Source organism: Marmota flaviventris, chromosome 13 (genome assembly GCF_047511675.1).
Source record: "Marmota flaviventris isolate mMarFla1 chromosome 13, mMarFla1.hap1, whole genome shotgun sequence".
Lineage (NCBI taxonomy): Eukaryota > Metazoa > Chordata > Mammalia > Rodentia > Sciuridae > Marmota > Marmota flaviventris.
The window spans coordinates 94,329,793-94,349,491 of record NC_092510.1 but is presented as its reverse complement, the minus strand read 5'-3'; the positions used below and the strand labels follow the sequence as shown (position 1 = coordinate 94,349,491).

Here is a 19,699-nt window from a genome sequence, read left to right as displayed (position 1 = left end):
CTGGGTTTGGGGCTAAGAATAGTGTAAAAAATCATTCTTCTGTATCGGCTTTGGCTGGTTGGGGCAGCTAGTACTGCACCTCAGTGGCCTCAGAGCCAGGGGTGTCTTCTGTTTTCCCTCTTGCTGCCAGAGGGCTCCTTACAGGAAAGGGTGGGTACTTCTGATTGGTCCAGTTCAGCCTCCCATTCTTGTGTGGGTGGAGTTCCCCAGACAGGAAGGAAATACAGCTTTTGGGCAGTCCCAAAGAGTGACAGATGATAAACTGTACAGTGCTTTATGCTTTTTTGAGAGCTCTTGCCAAATCCTAAAAGATAACTAGTTTACTCTTCCACTGAGAGAACACAAGGATGCCTTTCTGTTGCCGCCTTATCAACAATGGGTATTTTTGTCTCTGATAAAGTGAAACAATGGGAAGAAATAACATTTAAGCTAAGATCTGATGGATGAATAGGAATTAACTGCCCCACTCCTGCCCCCAAAGGAAAGGCTCTTTAGGCTCTGTATGATCTGTGTGACCAGGGAACAGGTAGGCCAGGGTTTGCTGGAGGTAAATGGGGGAGGGTAATACACAGAGGGAAGCAGAAGCAGCAGTGGGGAAGGATGAAGAGGAGCTGTGCTGTGAGTGTAGAGCAGAAGCGAAACTGAATACAGGCCTTACATGGGCCTGGTGCTGTAAGCTGAGCTGTTTGATTTTGTTCTGGAGGTTTCCACCTAGAGTTTTCAAGCCAGGTAGTGGTAGGTTTAGATTTGCTTTTAGAGCAGTCTGATAGCTGTAGAGAGCATTGGCATGTGGGAGGCTGGGGGTAGGGAGATGCATTGTAGCCAGAAATGTTGAGGATGTGATGGGTCCAGAGGCCGTAGGGATGGCCCCTGTCATTACAGAGACTTCCAGAAACCGGCCAGCTCTTAGGCTGGATCCTGGGTTTGTGGCATTGATTTTCCGTTTTCTTCCTCAGTGCCAGTCCCCTGCTGTCTCTTGGCTGCAGTGTTGCTGTAACTCCTCCACCCAGGCCACTTCTCTTTCCAGTTGATCCTAAAACCCCCTTTCCCGTTGCATTCCTGTTAAACCTCCATTGTACCTCCCTGAATAGCTACCAAGATGACTTTTGTCAGAAATGACTGCTGCCTGGAGTGTCTCCCCTGTCACTCAAAGTCTAGCCCCAAAGCCCTTCCCTCCTGGTCATTTAGGCTTGTGTTGCAAGTCCCGATTTGAGCACTCTAGCCTCTGCCAAACTCTTTTTTACCTAGCCCTTGTCCCTCTTGCTCCTTTAACACTCAGCCATCTCTTCCTCCCAGAGTCCTGCAACTCAATGATTATTTGATGGTGAATTAATTTTTTCATTCTCTAAACTTATTTGTGCCAAAGAACATCTGAAATTCAGCTGCTATTCATTGTTTGTTCACAGCACCCCTAGAGTTGGTTTAAATTGACTTCTGTTTATGTGGCCTCAGGTTAGCTGTAAGAGACTAGAACAAAGCATTGTTTGCAAGACATGTCCTTTTTTGGTCGTTGTTGAAGCTTAGTATTATTTTAAATGTGAAACATTTATGCAGTGTCTCTGTGCCAAAGTCTGCTGGGTGCTGTCACATTATTTTCAGTTAAAATTCCATGCAAGGGATTCTGTTATTGCTGTTTTATTGATGAGAAACCTAAAGCTTCGAGATATTTAGCAAATTAGCCAATATCATTCAGCCTGTAGGTGGCAAAGCTGGGATTTGAACCCTTGTCTCTGTTAAGCAAGCCCTGGTTCAACATAGCAACTATGATTTTATTTTATTTAGTAGTAAGTTTTGTTTCTGAATACTAAAAATATTAATCCAAATTCTCAATGGGCATTTTGTCCATATTTTCAATTGCTCTATGTGTAGATTTTGTACTCTGCATGTTAAAAACCATATTTATTGGGCCGGGGTTGTGGCTCAGTGGGAGAGCACTTGCCTAGCTTACGTCAGGCACTAGGTTCGATCCCTGGCACCACATAAAAATAAACAAATACAATAAAAGTTATTGTGTCCATCTACAACTTAAAAAAAACACAAACAAAAAGGTTTATTGAAACAGTTTTATAGTATCAAAGGAAATTTTAAAAATTATCCATGTTTGTGTGACCCCAAGATAAATGATTTCGATTTTTCTTTCTGATCCAAGTGCATTGTGAAAGGAGTCCATTATCAAGAATGTAAATACATTTTTGTACCTGCTCTGGGCTTTGTCTCTCTTGCCCTTTTAGCTTCTTCTAGCAATTGTTCCTTATGATAGTAGCTGTGCAGGGCTGCCTTTCTTCCTAATGTGGCTTTGATTTTTGTGTTATTTTGTCTTTTTCTTCCTCTTCCTCTTTCCCGCCCCTTCCTTTGTTTTTGAGGGCAGCTGGACATAGAGAACTCCAGAATTGCCAAAGTTTGATGGATTTTGCTTTAATTCATTTAATTTCATGAAGAACAGATAAAATAGGGCCCTCCTCAATTCTGTGCCTCCATGAGTTTGACTTGAATATTTCATCTGAATTCTCATGTTTTGTTAAATTAGGAGTTTTTTTGTTATGAGAAATAAAAGCAAAACTGAAAAACTTTGTAATTAACCTTTTTTTTTCTTTTTGAGTGATTTGACAGGAAGAGCTGGAAGCTACAAATTATTCCTAAGACAAGGGTATCTAAATTTTATCTACCATGGGCTCATATTGGCGACTAGCCAGGTGCCTGAGGGCTGCCTTCATTTACATGATTCCTGGCTGCCCACCCTGTCTTGCTCATCTTCAACCTGCAGGCGCAGCTCTATCTGCATTGAGTGCTGGGTCCAGGAGCCCACTCTCTGAGGACTGGCCTTCCTGAGGGTTTCCTTGGGAGACAGATACATTGAACACATCATGGTGTGGCCCTGTCCTAAAGCCGTCTTTGTGGACAGAAGGGTGACCATAAGAATGGCAGCACTTATTTAGCTGTAGTACTGGCAGCTGTTGGGGGGGGTGGTACTTCACTGATTTAATCTTTGCCAAATAGAGATGTGGCTGCTCTCATCCTTGCTTGAGGAAACTGAGGCTCCTGGAGATTTCTTGCCAAGTTCATACAGCAAGGGAGTGCATGAGTGGGAATGGGAACCCTAGGATTTCTTTCACTTCTCTTTAAGAGAATAATTCAAGAGACTGCGGTTGATCGATTGTGATTGTTGAAAGCTGGGAGAGAATGACGTTATTAAGAAAGGGAGAGGGGCTTTAGTCATATTTTTTAATAGACAAAATGTGAGTTCTTTTAATTCTCAGATTAATTAGCTTTTTCTTTGAACTTGGCAGCTTTTCTTTATTAGGCAAACTGAAGTAGTGTCAGAAGAAGCTTGGGGACCATCTTTTGCTATTAGTTTGGCAGTGTTCCTTGTAGCAGCATTGGCAAGGTATATAAAATTTTTATTTTTGCCTGCTTATCCACATAGAGAATTAATATGAATAAAATTTCAAGCATGACATTCCTGGAAATGAGGCCCTTGGACAATTTAGGAATACTAACTTGAGGAATAAACATTGGTATGCACCATTAGGGAAGACTTGGGGTCACAGCCAGGGCCATCCAGGTAAAATTCTATCTCCAGATAAACTGGATATACAATTTCCTAATTACTAGAACGCACAAACCAAGTCCCAGCTTACAGGGCCCCTGAGCAGTTAAAAAGATGCGGGACAGAAGAGGAAATATACCAGATGTCTCACGGCTTTGCCAAAAGAATCCTAGATTAAGTTGGAACATCAATAGGGGGTTCGGACTTGCCGTTTTCCCTGCATTTTTACACTAAAGTGAGACCTTTGTGCAGATATTTTGATGTCTCCACATGATTTGATGTTGAAAGTTCTCCTGTGTTAGAAAAAATTAGTACTCTCGTGATGACACGTTTCTTCCATTTTCATTTTCATTTCTTAAATCAGATGTGAATTTAGCAGCAGCTGTATTTAGTTCATGGACCTTCACAAGAGCCTCCTCAGAGGACATGTGTGTGGACTTTATAGCTGTGGTGTTGCTGGTAATTCTTCATTCCATAGTAGGGCCTCATGTAATTGACTGCTGAAGAGGCCCTGGAAGCATGTGTTGCTGTGGGTATTGGAGTGTGTCTACCTGCCAAGGGCTGTGCGAGGGAGGAGCCGGGCCGGTTTAGGAAACCTCATTCCATTGGAAGCTTTGCTCAGACAGCCGTGACTGACTGCTCAGAGTGGGCTTTTCCGTAGCTACCGGAAGTGTAACTTAGAACTCTACAAGAAGCCCTGGAGCTTGGAGCCTCAGATCTGCTTTTTTTTTTTTTTTTTTTTTTTTTGTCCTATAAATGTTTATTTTTTAGTTACAGGTGGACACAATGTATTTACTTTATGTGGTGCTGAGGATCAAACCCAGTGCCCCATGCATGCTAGGCGAGTGCTCCACCTCTGAGCCAAAAACCCACCCAGAGATCTGCTCTTTCTAAAATGAAGTTGGTGCGGTTTGTGGTGGCCTTTGTTTGGTTGGTTTCTTGGGAAGGCCATAGGTTCTTGGGGTGCTGTGATGCCATGGCGTATGTGAACATACTGTGCAAATCACTGCACTTGATGTGCAAGTATTGGTCTTGGCGTCGCTTTTTGAGGCACCATGGCTTAGTTGAAAGAGCTGGTTTTTGGAATCAATCTGGGTTTAGATCTTCAGTCTAAAATCACATTAGCTAAGTGCCTTGATTTCTTGTCCTGTAAAATGGTAGTTAGAGGAACTGCCCAGGGGAAAGGTATGAGGATGTGTGAGATACTGTATAAGAAACATAGCACATGCTAGAAGTTTGGTGCATGGTGTTTTAATATTTTTTAGTGCCATCATATTCTCTGTGTGCAGTTCGATGTACAAATATTTCTCTGGTACTTTGTCTTGCTTTGATCAATATAAGTAAGGGGCATTTTAAAAGATTTAAAATGTACAATTCATAGGATTTTATATCTTAAAATTTATGCTGCTGTGGAGTACCAGGAAGAAAACAACTGAGAACCAAAAGCCCATGAAAGTTTAATTATATCTCTTGCTTCCTGGTTGTTGCAAAGGTGGTACTAAGCCAATAGATGGTGCCATTATGTTAGGAAATGAGAAAACATTTAACAAATTCATCATATTGTTACAGGGAAGGTAATGTACTCAACATTGCCAGTTCTTAATCTGTTCTAATCAGAGTGGACTTTGTTTTTGGTTTGGTATTTAAAAAAAATTGAACATCTCTTATATATACATAAAATGGTAAAATATGGAATTAATGTGTAGTGCATTTCCCTCTTTTTTCCAGCTTAAATATTTTATCATGAAGTTTTATCTTTTCTGATTTGAATTCAGTCCTTATTTTGTCTACACTCAAATAAAAAAGCTCTTGCCAGGAGTGTTTTTCAGAAGAGTTAAATGAAATGCTCAGTTTTAAGTTTGTTCTTTAGACCCCACTTTAGGGATAGTGTGGTGAACTAATTTTTCTTTACCTGCTCTTATCTCACAATTGGATCTGAACTGGCCTTGCTAAAGAAAAGCACCTTCTACTTTGTGGTCTGGAACTTGCTTTCTTTTACTCTTATTGGTCAGAATGAGTGGAAAGTCACTTCATGCAACAACAGGCTTTTCCCTGGGTAGTGCTTAGAATGATGTTTTAGTCAGCTTTTTTTTTTTTTTGCTGTGGTGACCCAAAGACCTGACAAAAACAATTTTAAAGGTGGAAAAGTTTATTTGGCTCATAGTTTCCGAGGTCTGAGTCTAAAGATGGCTGGCTCCATTGTTCTGGGCCCAAGGTGAGCAGAACATCATGGCGGAGGAGTGTAGTAGAGGAAAGCAGCTCAGTACATGGCCACCAGGAAGCAGAGATAAAGTACTGTGCTCATCAGGGGCAAAATATATACCCAAAGACATGCTCCCAATAACCTTCCTCCTTCAGCCACATCCTGGCTGTCTGTGGTTACCTCCCAGTTAATCTGTTCATCTGGATGAACGAACTAATTAGGTTAAGGCTCTCATAACCCAATCATTTCACCTCTGAACTTTCTTGCATTGTCTCACACTTGAGCTTTTGGGAAACAACTCATATCTGAACCATAACAGATGGCTTTGCTATCATTCAGAACTGGGTTCAGATTCCCACTTTGCCATTATTGGCTGGGTGAGATTGAGTGGGTTCCTTCATCTCTCTGAATTTAGCTTTTTCCCATTTCTGAAAAGGAGATAATACCATCTAGTCTACTGATTAACCTAAAAAAAAAAAAAGTCTCTGCCTCCCTACTTTTTTTCAGTAAGTAGGATTTCCTTTTGTTTGCATATAAGCTCTGTGGGCAAGATATTCCTTAATTTAAGATTAAAACTAGGTATGCTTTATCAATGATTAAAATCTCTGATCTTTCTCTTCTTGAAGATCCTGAGAGACATAAAACTTGGAAAAGGCCTGCAGAGTAGACTGACCTACAATTTGGGAAGTTGTTTTGAAAAGCGAGCCAGAGTAAGGGATGCCTTGCCCTTGTGCTGCACGAGGGTGCAGGGTCTGCCCTATGCCACAGCATGCTCAGTGGGAGCTCCTGTTACTGTGGGCCTGCCACTGTGGGAGACAGAGGAGGCACATCTGTAAGCATTTTTTTTCATCCTCCACGTTAGCCCATAAACATAGGATTAGGTGGTGCTTTGTTTTAAGGGAGCATTTTCTCCCCATACCTGTGGCATTTCAGTTAAATGCATTAATAAAATAAAACTTTCACATTTTAGGCCTGAATGCCGCTGATTATTAGTCTTGTCTTAGGAGTGTTTATAAACTATCAGGTCCATGAGATGTTGCAATTGCAATTATAAGAAAAATTCCTGTTCCCTTCAAGTAGTGTTTTAAATTATTTACTTAGAAATTTAACTTCTCTTTGACTATATTACATTGCATTTAGAATAGGAACTGTACTTTTTGAGAAATTCGTTTTGGAGTGAAAAATGTTGGATGATTTTAAAATGTATTTTTAAGCGTATGAAATGGGAAAAATTTTTTTTAAAGTCATTGGGAATAAAAGGTAGACTCTGACATTGAAGTACATTTGCTGATGAAAAGGAAGCATTCTTTCCCCTCACGAGGGTTTAAATGTAATACTCAGTGCTTACTCAGGAGTGAAAACATCAAATTAAACTGTTTATGCTGACAAAGGACAAATCTGGATTTCAGCAAGCGATGCAAGATTGTCTGATTGCTTGGTTTGCCGCATACTCAGAAGCTTTTGGCCAAGGCTTATAATGAAATACATGCATACAATTAAACCATTTAGTCTGTGGCTCCATTTTACTGAGCCTTGAGAGGTGCTCCACTGCTCTCTAGTGGCTGAAAACTGTCCCCTGGCACCAATGTTGTTTTATATTCATAAATCAGCTCTTCACATGTTGGCATTGTTGGTCCTCGGAGCAAGCACTAGTATCAGGAGATGAGGCCTTGTAGCAGGAATGGAGTGAAAAATGACCCCCATCCATGGGTCTGTGGAAAGCACCAAATTTTCCCCAGGAAGAGTGGCCAGTTGCCTAACAATGAGCAAGTGTGACTAAGCGCTCTGTCAGCGAGAGCTGACACTGATGGATTAGAAGTTCTGCGGGTGACTCCTTTATCGCTGCATATATCTTCCACCTTGGCAGGCCATGGTGGCAAACAGGTCCTTGGGTGCTTAAAATGGACTGCTCCTTAACAGAAGGAGCAGCTTTTTTTTCCTGTAAAGTTCTGGTTAAATTGATTTGGGGAAAAGCAGTGGGAATCCATATCCTGCTGCTTCCTCTCGGAACTTCGTGACTTTGAGAGAAGAAATTTTGAAGACCTCTGTTGCCATTAAAGCTGCCAGCCTGGGGACTTGTCGAGAACAAGTGTATAAAATTGCTGCTAGAGGATGGGGAGCTTGTTTTAAAGTCATTACAATAACTAGCTTTTATTGAGCTCTTACTATGTCCTTGGCATTCTGCTTTTGCTTGTTTCATCTTGTGCATTCCTCACAGCCGCCCCTTTAGGAAGGTGCACATGCTCGTCATCTCTTTTGTGTTGGGGAGGGAAACCAGGGCATCAGGGCACTGCACTGCATGGTTTTGATCACTTTGTGCTTGAAGGGATGTTGCCTCCTGGTGCAGCGCAGCCAACTTGTGCTTAGAGTCCCTGCCCAGGGGAGCAGGCAGGGAGCATCAGAGCTGTGCCCTCCCATGCAAATGTGTGATCCCAGAGCCTGCACCCTACTAGGCCCAGGGGAAGTCACTTCTGAATTGTGGCCCATCTGTATTGTCCTAGACAAATTAGTTGAAAGTAGCTGAGCATCAGTTTCCTTTTCTATACAATAGGGCAGTACCCTAACACTTGAATTTAGGGTCAGAGACCCTTCGGAGTTTTCCTCTTCCCTAGTCTGAGAATGAGCATAGATCTTATTTAAAAATGCAAATTTCTACCTTCCAGTTTTCAGATCCTTGTTTAAAGAGTTTGATTAGGCATCAGGTTTTAGGAAGTAACTTCAGTCTTTTAGTATTTCTTTAGCATGACTAATAACAGATGATGGAATTGCTAAATTTGATTTAGCATTTCAAGGAACTCTGATATGTAAAAATAACATTAAATAAATACAAAAAACACTGGCCAGTTCAGATTTGCCCTGACTTGAATTGTTCTTTCAGGAAAAAGTTAGGTTCGAATTGAACTACAAGTTGAGCACCCCAAATCTGAAATGTTTCCTAATCTAAATCTGGGTGCCAGCATGACTCCACAAGTGGAAATTTCCTCAGTTGACGCCCTGTGACAGATCTCATCAAAACTCAGGCACACTAAAAATATTGTATAAGATTACAATCAGGCTGTGTGTCTTGGATGTATGTGAAATAAATGAATTTTTTGTTTAGAACTGGGTTCCATCCTTTGGATTATCTTATTATGAATAGGCAAATATTCCAAAATCCAAAACAATTTTGGCCTCATCATTCTTGCATGAAGGATACCTAGCGTGTACTAATGCTGATAAGATCAAAAGCATCTTCTGAGGCTTTGGATAAAAAAGAGTAATTTTGTTGTTGTTTTTTTTTTCAGTGTGGCTATTTTAATATACAGTACTCTTAGAACTAGTACTGAGTGGCATTGCTAATCAGTGAATGGTGTGTATTTAATCATTTAGATCATTTAACTAAAATTTCATTCTTGCTTGAACTTCTAAGCAAAACCACACAAATTAACTATATCCAGATGTGTGTTGATCATTCTGAAATCTGAACAAAAAGGAAGCTTGAAGGCATGCTTTTTTGGGGTGGGAAGCTAAGAAAAGATAGCTGCTTCCAGGCTTACTTGCTAATCTTGACTTAAAGCATTTGGCTTTGCTATTTAAGAGCAAACATGGTAGAATGGAAAGAATATCACACACTCTAAATTCAGATAGATCTGACTATGAAATCCCAGCTTTGCTAACCACGTGATGTGGGTAGGTTCCTTACCTGAGCTTCAGTCTTCCCTGTTGTAAAGTGGGGCTGCTGCCGCCTGCCATGTCTGAAGAGCAAGCAGAACTGATAGGTGGAAGTGTGCTTTGAAATGCTCAGCACCATGCGTGTCTGTTGCAGCTAGCTGCACTGACTGTACTGTTCGGCACTGTTTGCCAGAGTGCCGTACTGGATAATTGGGGTCTAACTCTTTGCCAATATGCGCACAGGTCTTTATTACTAAGGTGACTTTTTTTAAGTTGTAGATGGGCATAATACCTTTATTTATTTATTTTTATGTGATGCTGAGGATCGAACCTAGTGCCTCACATGTGCTAGGTAGGCTCAGTACTACTGAGCTACAACCAAGACAGCCCCAAGGAAGCTCTCCTAAGACCTCTGGTAAAGAGAGGCATGATGTATTTATTTGTATTGATTGATTGCTGTCCTACTTTGGGACCATTGACTCATGCATGGATTGACCTTCAGGCCCCGTATAGAAATTTCAGGAATAAGTTGCTGCTATTAAAGATGTGACAAGTAGCAAGGGGTTGGTATTTTGGGATCCCCCCCCCCCCCAATCATTTAACACTGTTGGGTTGTCTCCCAGTTTATACCTTAAAAAATTGCAAGTATACATGCTCTTTGAAGGGAACACACGCGCGCGCGCACACACACACACACACACACATATATACAAGCAACAATATGAAAGTAGCAACACTCAGAAATGAGCATATTTTGATTTGTTCTTCCAGGTTTGCATAGTATGTATTACATAAGCATACCTGTTAATATTGCATTGGAACATATTTTCTATCACTAAATACTATATCATGCATATCTTTCCATTGTCTACACCCCAAAACTTTTGTTATGTTTAATGATTTGTGTATGTAGTTTATTGTTAAAACTTTATATTTATCTCTAGGTTGGCTTTTTTTTGTGTGTGTGTGTGTTTGCTAATCTATAAACAATGGTCTTTTATATACGTGACTGGGTACTTGTCCGTTTATGTTTTTGGAATAACTGCCCAGCAGTAGCATTGCCAGCTTGGTGGGTGTGTATAGCTTGTTAAATTCCAGTTGATGTTTCTCAGTCCTGAGAGGAAAGTTCTATGCATTAGTGTTTTAGTGTGCTCATTTTATTACACCTTTGTCAGCACTGACTTAATCTTTGCTAATTTAAAAGGCAAAAGATGGTATTTTATTTCAATTTATATTTGTTTGATTACTAATGAACTATATTTCTAAATATGATTTTTGTAAAGAGTTGTCTTTTCTCTGTTGGAATATTGATGTTATATATCTGCAAGCTCTTTTTAGTTATTAATATTCTGCGTGTTGCACATATTTTCTGAGAGCTTATATTTTACTTACAGGAATTAGTGATTTGTTTTTAAGCCAATGACCTGTGATTCATAAGACCAGATATTACATTTTAAAAGCTTGACTAGAGATATGGCCCTTGAGGCTTGACTGCTTGGGCCCCTTCTCCTGTAGGTCAACAGATGGGGGTGACCCCCAGCATCATGTCAAAGGTCTGTGGGTGAGTCAGGCCCTGGGAGTCAGCAATGGAGCAGTCTCTTTCTGGGCCTCCACAGGGTGTCAGTTGTAGGAAGAGTCTTTTAATGAGCACCTGGCTGGAGCAGCTGAGGTCAGGCAGTGCCTGTGTGAGTGGTTGCTGCAGATCAGGGCATGCAGAGAATGGCTTCTTGGCCCTGCTGGTGCTGGAGGATTGAGTTGCGTATTCCCCTGTTCTGATCTTCCCATAGCCTGGCTCCTGAGTGGGTTGGGAGTTAGGAGTGGTTGAGCAGGGTGCGCGGTTGCATGGTGAACTTGGAGGAGAACAGTGTGGGTAGAGGAGGCAAGGTGTGGAGTGACTAGTAGGTAGCCATCACAGTACATGGTGGTCTTTCTGAATGCTGGTTACTGAATTGCAACTTGTTTTTCTGTTTTAAGAAGCTTTGTTCTGGAAGCACCACTGGCTACTTGGTAACTGTGGATGGGCTGAAAAAGGCAGACATGTGGAGGTTGCCAAGGAGCAGCTATACACAAACTCCTGATGAGACTGGGAGCTTCACTAGTAGGATTGCAGAACTCTTAAGAAGGGCAGCCTACTCCTGTGATAGTGCAGTGGTTTGGATCAGACTGGGACATAGAATAAATAGCACATGGTTTTGTGGCTTTAAATCCTTTTATCCCTTTTGAAAAATGATCCTGCTTTACATATACCTTTGTCTCTTACCCAGCCAGGTATGGTAAATTAGGCAGTACGTGTTCTTTTGTATGTATCAAGGCATTTACAGCTCTCATCACTCCTCAGGGCCAGCTCAGAATGCCCGCTCCTTCATTTGGCTAGTGGGTGGGGGGAGTCAGCTGTGCCAGGATGGACAGTTGCAAGGATGAGAGGGATGAACACCCGTGGGGCAGAGTGGTGATCAAGGAAGGCTTCTGGGAGGAAGCGATGTCTCAGCTGGGGTTTGAAGGGTGACCGGGAGTTCCATGCACTGTTAGGGGAGCAAAGGGACTCCACACACCAAGGCATGAAGGCTTAGAACATCATAGGCATTTAGGAAATGAGTGTCCTGTGGCATTGGTGAGCATCAAGTGTGTGTGCATTGGAGGGAGGAGTGGGTTGAGAAAAGCAAGATCTGATCATGGAAGATAGTGGGAATGCTCTCCTCAACTGTGTTATTGCATACAGAACTTTCTCTTTTTTTAAAAAAAAAATTTAATACCTTTATTTCACTTATTTATTTTTATGTGGTGCTGAGGATCGAACCCAGGGTCTCGCACATTCGAGGCCAGCGCTCTACCGCTGAGCCACAACCCCAGCCCCCACATACAGAACTTTCTGTTAAGAGAGTGACATAGAGACAGGAATCCTTCCTCTATGCTTGTTAGTCCTGTAGCCCTTGACAAGACTGTTATCACTTCAGTGGGCTGCTAGGGAGATGACTGAATGACAAATACATTGTGTGATGTGGCGTGTGCCTCACATAGGGCCCTAGTTGTTTCCCCCTCGGCTGCCTTCCCCTCTCTGCCGGGTGTGCATTCTGGAGTAATGGCATCCGGCTTCGGATCCTGGCAGTGGAATAATGGATGACTTGGTATTACGAATAGTTTATGGGGAAAATGGGATGTAATATTTTAATGTTTTGTAGGTTGCATGTCTGTTGATTGATTGTATTTGGTCTGGGTATTGGACCAATATCTAGGAAATGTGAATAAAATTATTAGAGAATTCTGATCCCATTGAGTTTGCTGCCTCCTCCTCTTCATTGCTCCTTTCCCCTTGCCTTCTGTACTGCATTGTCTTGGAATTACCTGAGCACTTGCATCTCATTCTCACACTGCTTTGGGCATCACGGTGTTTGTGAGTTCCCAGCCCAGTTTTCTCCACAGCAGACGCACTTAGTTTCCCAGATGCCTGTTGACAGTGGCGGCCATCGCCTAGTACTTCTGTGTACTTCTAAAAAGGGGGCGCCAGAGTCCTCCTTTCCTAAAAAGCTAGGCACAGGAGCTCATTTGTAAGTGATTTAGAGATTATCTTGAATGTTGAGTATTCCTTTCTTTTCAGGTTTGTTTTTTTTTTTTTTTGGGAGGGGGTTCACTTTTAGGAAGTTTCTGCTTTCCTGAAAATTTCTCAATACTGTGTGTGTGTGTTTGGGGGTCAAGATGTAAACAGGGGAAGCCAGAATGCATTGTAGCAATAACCTGGTGTCCTTCCTGTGTTCACCTGCTCTGTCAACTGTTAAAACTTGTCTTTGATACTGTGAAGTGGCTCCCTACACTGGGTAGACCTGCTTTGTTCCAAGAGTCTGGGGACTTCAGTATGTCATTTCCACTTCGAGAAGTTTTGTCTGAGGTGTTGTTTCTAAGCAGGATAAAAATGTTTCTGACAAAGGACAAATTATTCTGTTGAGATGGAAATATTTTTTCTTTTCTTTATGAATGAAACTGAGCAAAGGAATATATATACCTAGGAAAAAGAACAGAATCAGGGTTTTTATTGTGGAAGTGCCAAAAGAAAGGAGAAAACCTAGCCAGTTAAGTGTTAAGGAAAAATGTCTTTAGATGAGCTTGGTTTTCTCCTTCACAGTAATTTCTTATAATTCTCCACAAAGTTGTTAGCAGATACCTGGCTTTGGATTTCTGGGCTCTGGTTCCTTCACCCTTTGGCCTCTGGGATAATCTTGGACCTCCTAGGAAAAGGCAAGCCTGCTGTTGACTACTGTGCAGGAATGAGTATTTTGTATCTGAAAGTATTTTTTTCCCTTCTGAGATTTCCTTATTCTCAGTTTTCTTGTTCTTCTGACAACTATTCTTTGCTTTGTTTTATTTTTTATTTTATTTTTTTGAACTAGTGAGACTGAGACTGATTCTCATTTGTGCTTTAAAGCAGAAACTTAGGTTACTTTTTCCTCTTGACCTCTAAATCTCAGAGTGACTGGTGACTTACCAAACATTGGTAGGATTTGATGCCAGTTCTTCATCTTCAAGGACATATTTACTTTGAAATTTACTGGTTAGGTTCGGGTACATTTTCTCTGTATATGTTCTGGTTCTATGTTTAATTTTTTTTCCCCTTTCCAAAGGGCTTCTAATGTCTCTTTAGATTAAAAGACCACTTTAGTTTTTTTTTTTTTCTTAAGGAGAAAAAGATTTTGAGAGGGGAGAATGGGGTTTGCCTTTTGTACCCAAAGCCTAAATGAATAGTCATTGCTTGTAATGCTGGCCTCCGCTTGCCGCTTCCTACGGCTCGAGACGTGATGTATCCAGTGCCGGGGAGGTAATGATCCTCAACCGCAGCAATATTCCGTAACAGGAGTATCTGTCATATTCATCGGGATTACCATGTTCATTGATTTGTGTCTGTAAATCTGCTGTTTCTACCCTTTAAATTTGATCTATAATTGGACCTCCTTAAATGGTTCAGATAAGGTAGTCTGTATTTTCTCAATGCAGTGTTGCTGTCAGCTTCTCCTTTTTCATTATACATTCAGCAGACTTGATAAAATCAGCAGGACACCTCATTTGAAACTGTTTAATCGCTGCCTCTTTCCTTTGCTAAACCATTGAGGTGGTCAAGCGATGTACACAAATCATTTTAAATAGAAAATATGGTTTTCTCTGTGACCCAGCTAAACAGATAGTGTTATGCAAAACAAGTTAAAAAGTAATAAATGCCAAAAAAATCTTCTAATTGGAGTAAAAAATTGTGGGCAACTCTATCCTCTCTCCAAAAGTAGAGTATCCTGAAATATTACTGGGACCCTGTACAGACAAGATGATGATTTTCTAAAGATTCTCTGGTTTCTGAACAAAGCAAGTTTACATTTTCAAATAGTGCCGAGCTGCCTTTTGCATTCGTTCAAAGGGAATCCGTACTTATTTGAAATGCCTTTACATCCTACTTTGGTAGGGATAAATTTGCTATCTGTTAATATCTATGCAGTGTAACCTTTCAGCCATTTGCTATTGTAATAGTAAATTTTTGTTTCTTTGTCTGTCATTTTGTCTACTCAGCTGTTACTCTTCAAAGTACAAACTAAAAATAATAGCTCCAAATAAATGCCACATAATAAAGTGTTTTACAGTTGTAGCTGGAATAACCTGGTGGCTGCAGCTCGCAGTCCTATTACCATTGCTGGTGCGGTAGTTTCTTCCCTGCATGTCAAGGTGACTCTACCAGGGCCAGCTCATTAAAACAATGTATTCTTTCTAACTGCCTTGGTATTTAGCACTGTACCCAGCAGCCCGCCGGGCCACAATATGGAGCACAGCTTCACAGCATAGGATATCTGAAGTTGTGTGGCATTCACTTTTTGAAAAAATACAAATTCTACATAACCTCATTTTCATACTTCAGCATTTTATTGTGAATAATTTACAATTAAATCCATCAGTAGTAGAAGTAGGCCCAGTTGCAGATTTATCCAAGTTAGTGGTAAGTGTGACTTCAGGTGTTTTGAAGAGCACTCTTTTTGACCCTGTCGATGTGGCCCTATAGGATTGATATTTACATTGTATTTGAATGTGATACTGGGCCTGTTTTGCTTTTTTTGCTGTCCTGAGGTAAACTCGATATGGAGCAGCTGGGAGTTGGCAAAGTACACTAAAAATGTATCTTTTTCTTACAGGTTCTGGCTCCTTGGCAGCAATGGCTGTGTTTGAAGATAAGTTTAGGCCAGATATGGAGGTATGTAAGTCCCTGCAGTTTTATTCTTTCAAATATTTTTCTGGTTGTGTTGAACATTTACAAATTGATTGTCAGTTCCTCCAGAGCTTGTATAACCCTGTTGTTAGTTACAGTGCTCTTTGGCATGGATGGAAGGAATATTTGCTGAGGAGACTGGCCACTCAGGAAGGCATCTTTTTGTAGCAGCCCTGTCATGCTGTCCCTTGGACTTAGGAGCCAGCATTGTTGAGCAGTTTGCTCTGGGCTTCGGGCTGTTTAGAACTCTTCTTGGCTGTAGATGCTGCTGCAGTGTGGAGTGTTTTCTTGTATACTAAGATTTCTGTGTCATGATAGCTCAAAGTGACAGATTTTTCTGTTCTTTCTAAGAATAGAGCAACTGTATACATCTTTACATGTCATGCAGACCTGACCTGAAAATGGGCCTTTTTCAAAATCCCTATAGATTGTTCAGCATCTGGCAGAAGAAATGAGACAAGGTCATGTGTGTGCTGAGTCTTCTCAGGGTATAGTGGCTCTAGTGTCTAAAATATATTTATGAGATTCTTTTACTATGTTTTCTTTGGTGGTGGGGAAGGAGGTATCTGTGAATGATATTCTATATAAGTGTGCTTTAATGATAGATGTTCCTCTTCATTAAGCACCCCCCGCCCCATGGAAAATAGGTCCTCCAATAACAAATCCACAGATCTTCCATTGCCTCTTTCAGAGGAGGTTTCAGTGTGCTTGGATGCTCAAGGTACCACATTGTACTACATTATTTCTCTACTGTGTATCATCTGTGCCACTAAACCAGCATGTAGGCACTTAAGTCCTGGCGGCAGCCTTCATCCTCTGCTTTTGGTTTTGGGATGGTTAATTTTTTGTTAGTAAAAATAGGCAGTTTATGAGTGGTTTACCCCATTTCTTAGTATATTTGTTTCTGTTATTTATGACTTCACAGTATTTTGTTTGGGAACCAAAGGATTTGCTGAAATTACTCTTTGATAGTGCTTTATGCCTAGTCATCTTGGGGAAGATCACATGTTTTGTTCTTTCACCATCTCATTATCATTGGAGCTCTGAAGCTCTTTCTGCCTTTGGGTGTGGCTCAAGCCAGAGAAAGCAGGTAGTAGATGATGACCAGCCAGGGCAGGGAGTTTCTACCAGAAATCACTGTGCCCTTGGTACATGAGGACTGCACAAGTACGACACTCCGTCAGTGGGCTGGATGTCTGTCCTTTCCTAGACATCTGTAGGAAATTAAACATAGAAACTGAAAGCAATAGTGTCTTGCGGCAATTAATAGTAAACAGGGCCAGGTATAAAACTATAAATAAAATTAGTTTCATTTCTCAGTGTTAAAATTTATTCCCATATCAGCATTATTTTCCATTTGGGATTCTTAAATATGTGAGGAAAAGTAATACATATCAGAGGTCACTTGGGGGAAAAAAATGTTTCCCAAGCTTCTGACTAGAGGCGAAGAGTTTTAATGTCAAGCCCTTCTTTAAACTACACTGATTAATCTTTTTAAATTCTCTTGAAAATTTTGTCTGTTTCCAGTAGATTGGGACCTCCATATGTTAAAGAAAAATAAGAATTGCAGGAGAAGTTGAAAATATGAGGTATATTAAAAGATACTTAACTCTGCTAAAGTAATTGTACACTAGTTAGAGTTTTGGTTTGAAATGGTCCAAATACCATGAATTTAATATTAATGTGATTTGGGGGAGGAAATGGACATGTCAGCATCCTCTCAGTGGAACTTCCAATGTTTCTTAAAGTAATTATATCTGTAACTCAACACTTAATGTTCTGTACTACCTATGAGACCTTGAAACCTGATGAATCAGTTCCCATTTCAGATTGATTATGTAAATTTACAGTTCTGTTGTTGTAGTATGAGGCACATTGAAAATCAGTGAAGGTCACTATCAAGCGTGAGGTAGTACCTGCTTCTCCCATTTAAAAGGAGACAAAAGGCAAAGGAGAGTATAACAACTGTCAGTTGGGGACACTTTAAAGATATTTAAATTCATGTTAACAGGGACGCCCCCCCCCTCGACCCCCCCCCCCCCCAGGGGAAAGCCAGGCTAACATTGCTGGCCAGACTGCTCTCTCATGGTGAGTGTGAGGTGAGGCTGTGTCAGTGGAAAGCTGAGGCTGCTAGTGAAGTTGGGAGGACATTGTGCCAGGGACTTCTTTGTTGTGAAAGAGAGCTTGACTGCAGTGTCATTTCTGCAGCATTTGCATAGAACACATAGAAAGAAGATGGGTTGGTTTTAAATTTCTAAACCTTTTGTTTTCTTTCTTTGGGTTACAGGAAGCCTCATAACTTTTCTTTTTTGCCTAAATAGAGACTGTAGGGTGGGGTAACCCTTTTAGCTTGTGAAAGGACTCTAGATATGTCACAATCAGAAAGAAACCCAGGAGAGCAGCTGCTCCCTCTCATGTCCCTCTTGGTTTGCTGGGACAGCAGCTCTGCCTAGGCAGAGAATGGTATTAACAGAGGCTACTTTTGGGCTGTTGTAATTTTATATTGTTTGTCCAACACTAAATTTTAGGGCCAGACTAAGCCAAGAAACTTTTATTGTTTAAAACAAATAATAAGAGGAAGCCCAAAGTCTTTTTTTTTTTTTAATCTGCAAACCTGTGTATTGGATAGTGCTGGGCTGGGACTAGCAGATCTATGGAATGAGAATGACTGTGGTATTTATGGAGTGAAGATTCTACCTTGCTCAGAAGCCTTTAGTGTTTCCTCATTGTCTGTAGCTCTCTGATCAATATGGTAGCCACTCTCTGCATGTGGCTGTTTAGTACTTGAAATTTGACTGGTCAGTTGGAGGAAGGTCTGTAGGTAGAAAAACACCACAAGATCTCAGAAATTTAGCGTAACACTTTTTAATATCTCAATAATTTTTATATTGGGCTCGGGTGTAGAGCAATTAGGAGAGAGCTTGCCTAGCATGGATTTGAGCCTCAGCACCACACACAAAATATAAAATTCATCATATGTTGAAGTGATCAGTTAAATAAAAACATGAATAAAGCTAATTCACTTTTTTTTTTTAGTTGTAGATGGACACAATACCTTATTTTATTTTTATGTGGTACTGAGGATGGAACCCAGTACCTCACACATGCTAGGCAAGTGCTCTGCCATTGAGCTGCCACTTAGCTACAGTTGCAGCCCCTTCGCATGTCTTTGCTTAAAATGTGGCTACCAGAAAATTTATCTAGCAGGGCTAATCTAATTGTCTCTTGAACTTGTCATTATCGTATACCTCATTTTTTTTTCTGCCATATTTTGGTGCCATCAGTACTTTAGCCTTGAGAATATTCTTTAAATGAACTTACTTTTTAAAAAAAAATAAATGGAGGTATATTTTGTGTATTATAAAATGCATAGGGCTATGAGTTTTGGCAATTGTAATCACAAGTAACTGTCATTCAAATCAAGACACTGAACATTTCCTTTACCTCCAAGTACCCTTCCTAGTCAGTCCCTTCCTGCTCTTTCTTATAGCCACTTCAGTTCTTCTTAAATTTATTTTATTATTAAAAAAATTTTTTTAGTTGTAGATGGACACAATACCTTTATTTATTTATTTTTATGTGGTGCTGAGGATTGAACCCAGTGCCTCACACATTAGGCAAGTGCTTTACCACTGAGCCACAACTCCAGCCCCTTAAATTTATTTTTAAGTATAGTTTATATCTATGAAATCCTGGGTGTGATACGCTGGTTATAGTTTTCTCCAAGACACGTGAAAACAGGTGCATACTGACAATAGAAACAGGAATGTGTTCTGGTATCACCATCATGTGTAAGCACAGGGGGGATGAATATTAAGCTCCAGGGACTGTGGTTCTACCTCAAGACATTCCTGTCTGCTCCCTGTTCTTGAAACAGTGTATTCTTACTTGCTGCTGACTCCTTCTCACTGCTGGTGTCTGCCAGCTAGGGGCTTCCTCATTTATATGTGTCCCTGTGCTCTATTGGACACACCCTGTTCCTTTGTTTGGTGGCTCTTTTTAGAGGCACCTTCCCTGCTTGCCAATGACAGTGGGAGCTTCTTGAGGGTAGGGGCCATGGAATCAT

At 40.8% G+C, this 19,699-nt stretch overlaps 1 protein-coding gene across 1 annotated transcript in view; it reads left to right on the top strand.

Moving 5' to 3' along the window:
• The window catches only part of Psmb7 (proteasome 20S subunit beta 7), a 55,018-nt gene that overhangs the window by 11,351 nt on the left and 23,968 nt on the right, over positions 1-19,699 (top strand). The window contains exon 6 of the mRNA XM_027944503.2: positions 15,560-15,618. Within this exon, the coding sequence (XP_027800304.1) occupies positions 15,560-15,618 (59 nt within the window). The remainder of the gene's footprint in view (positions 1-15,559; positions 15,619-19,699) is intronic.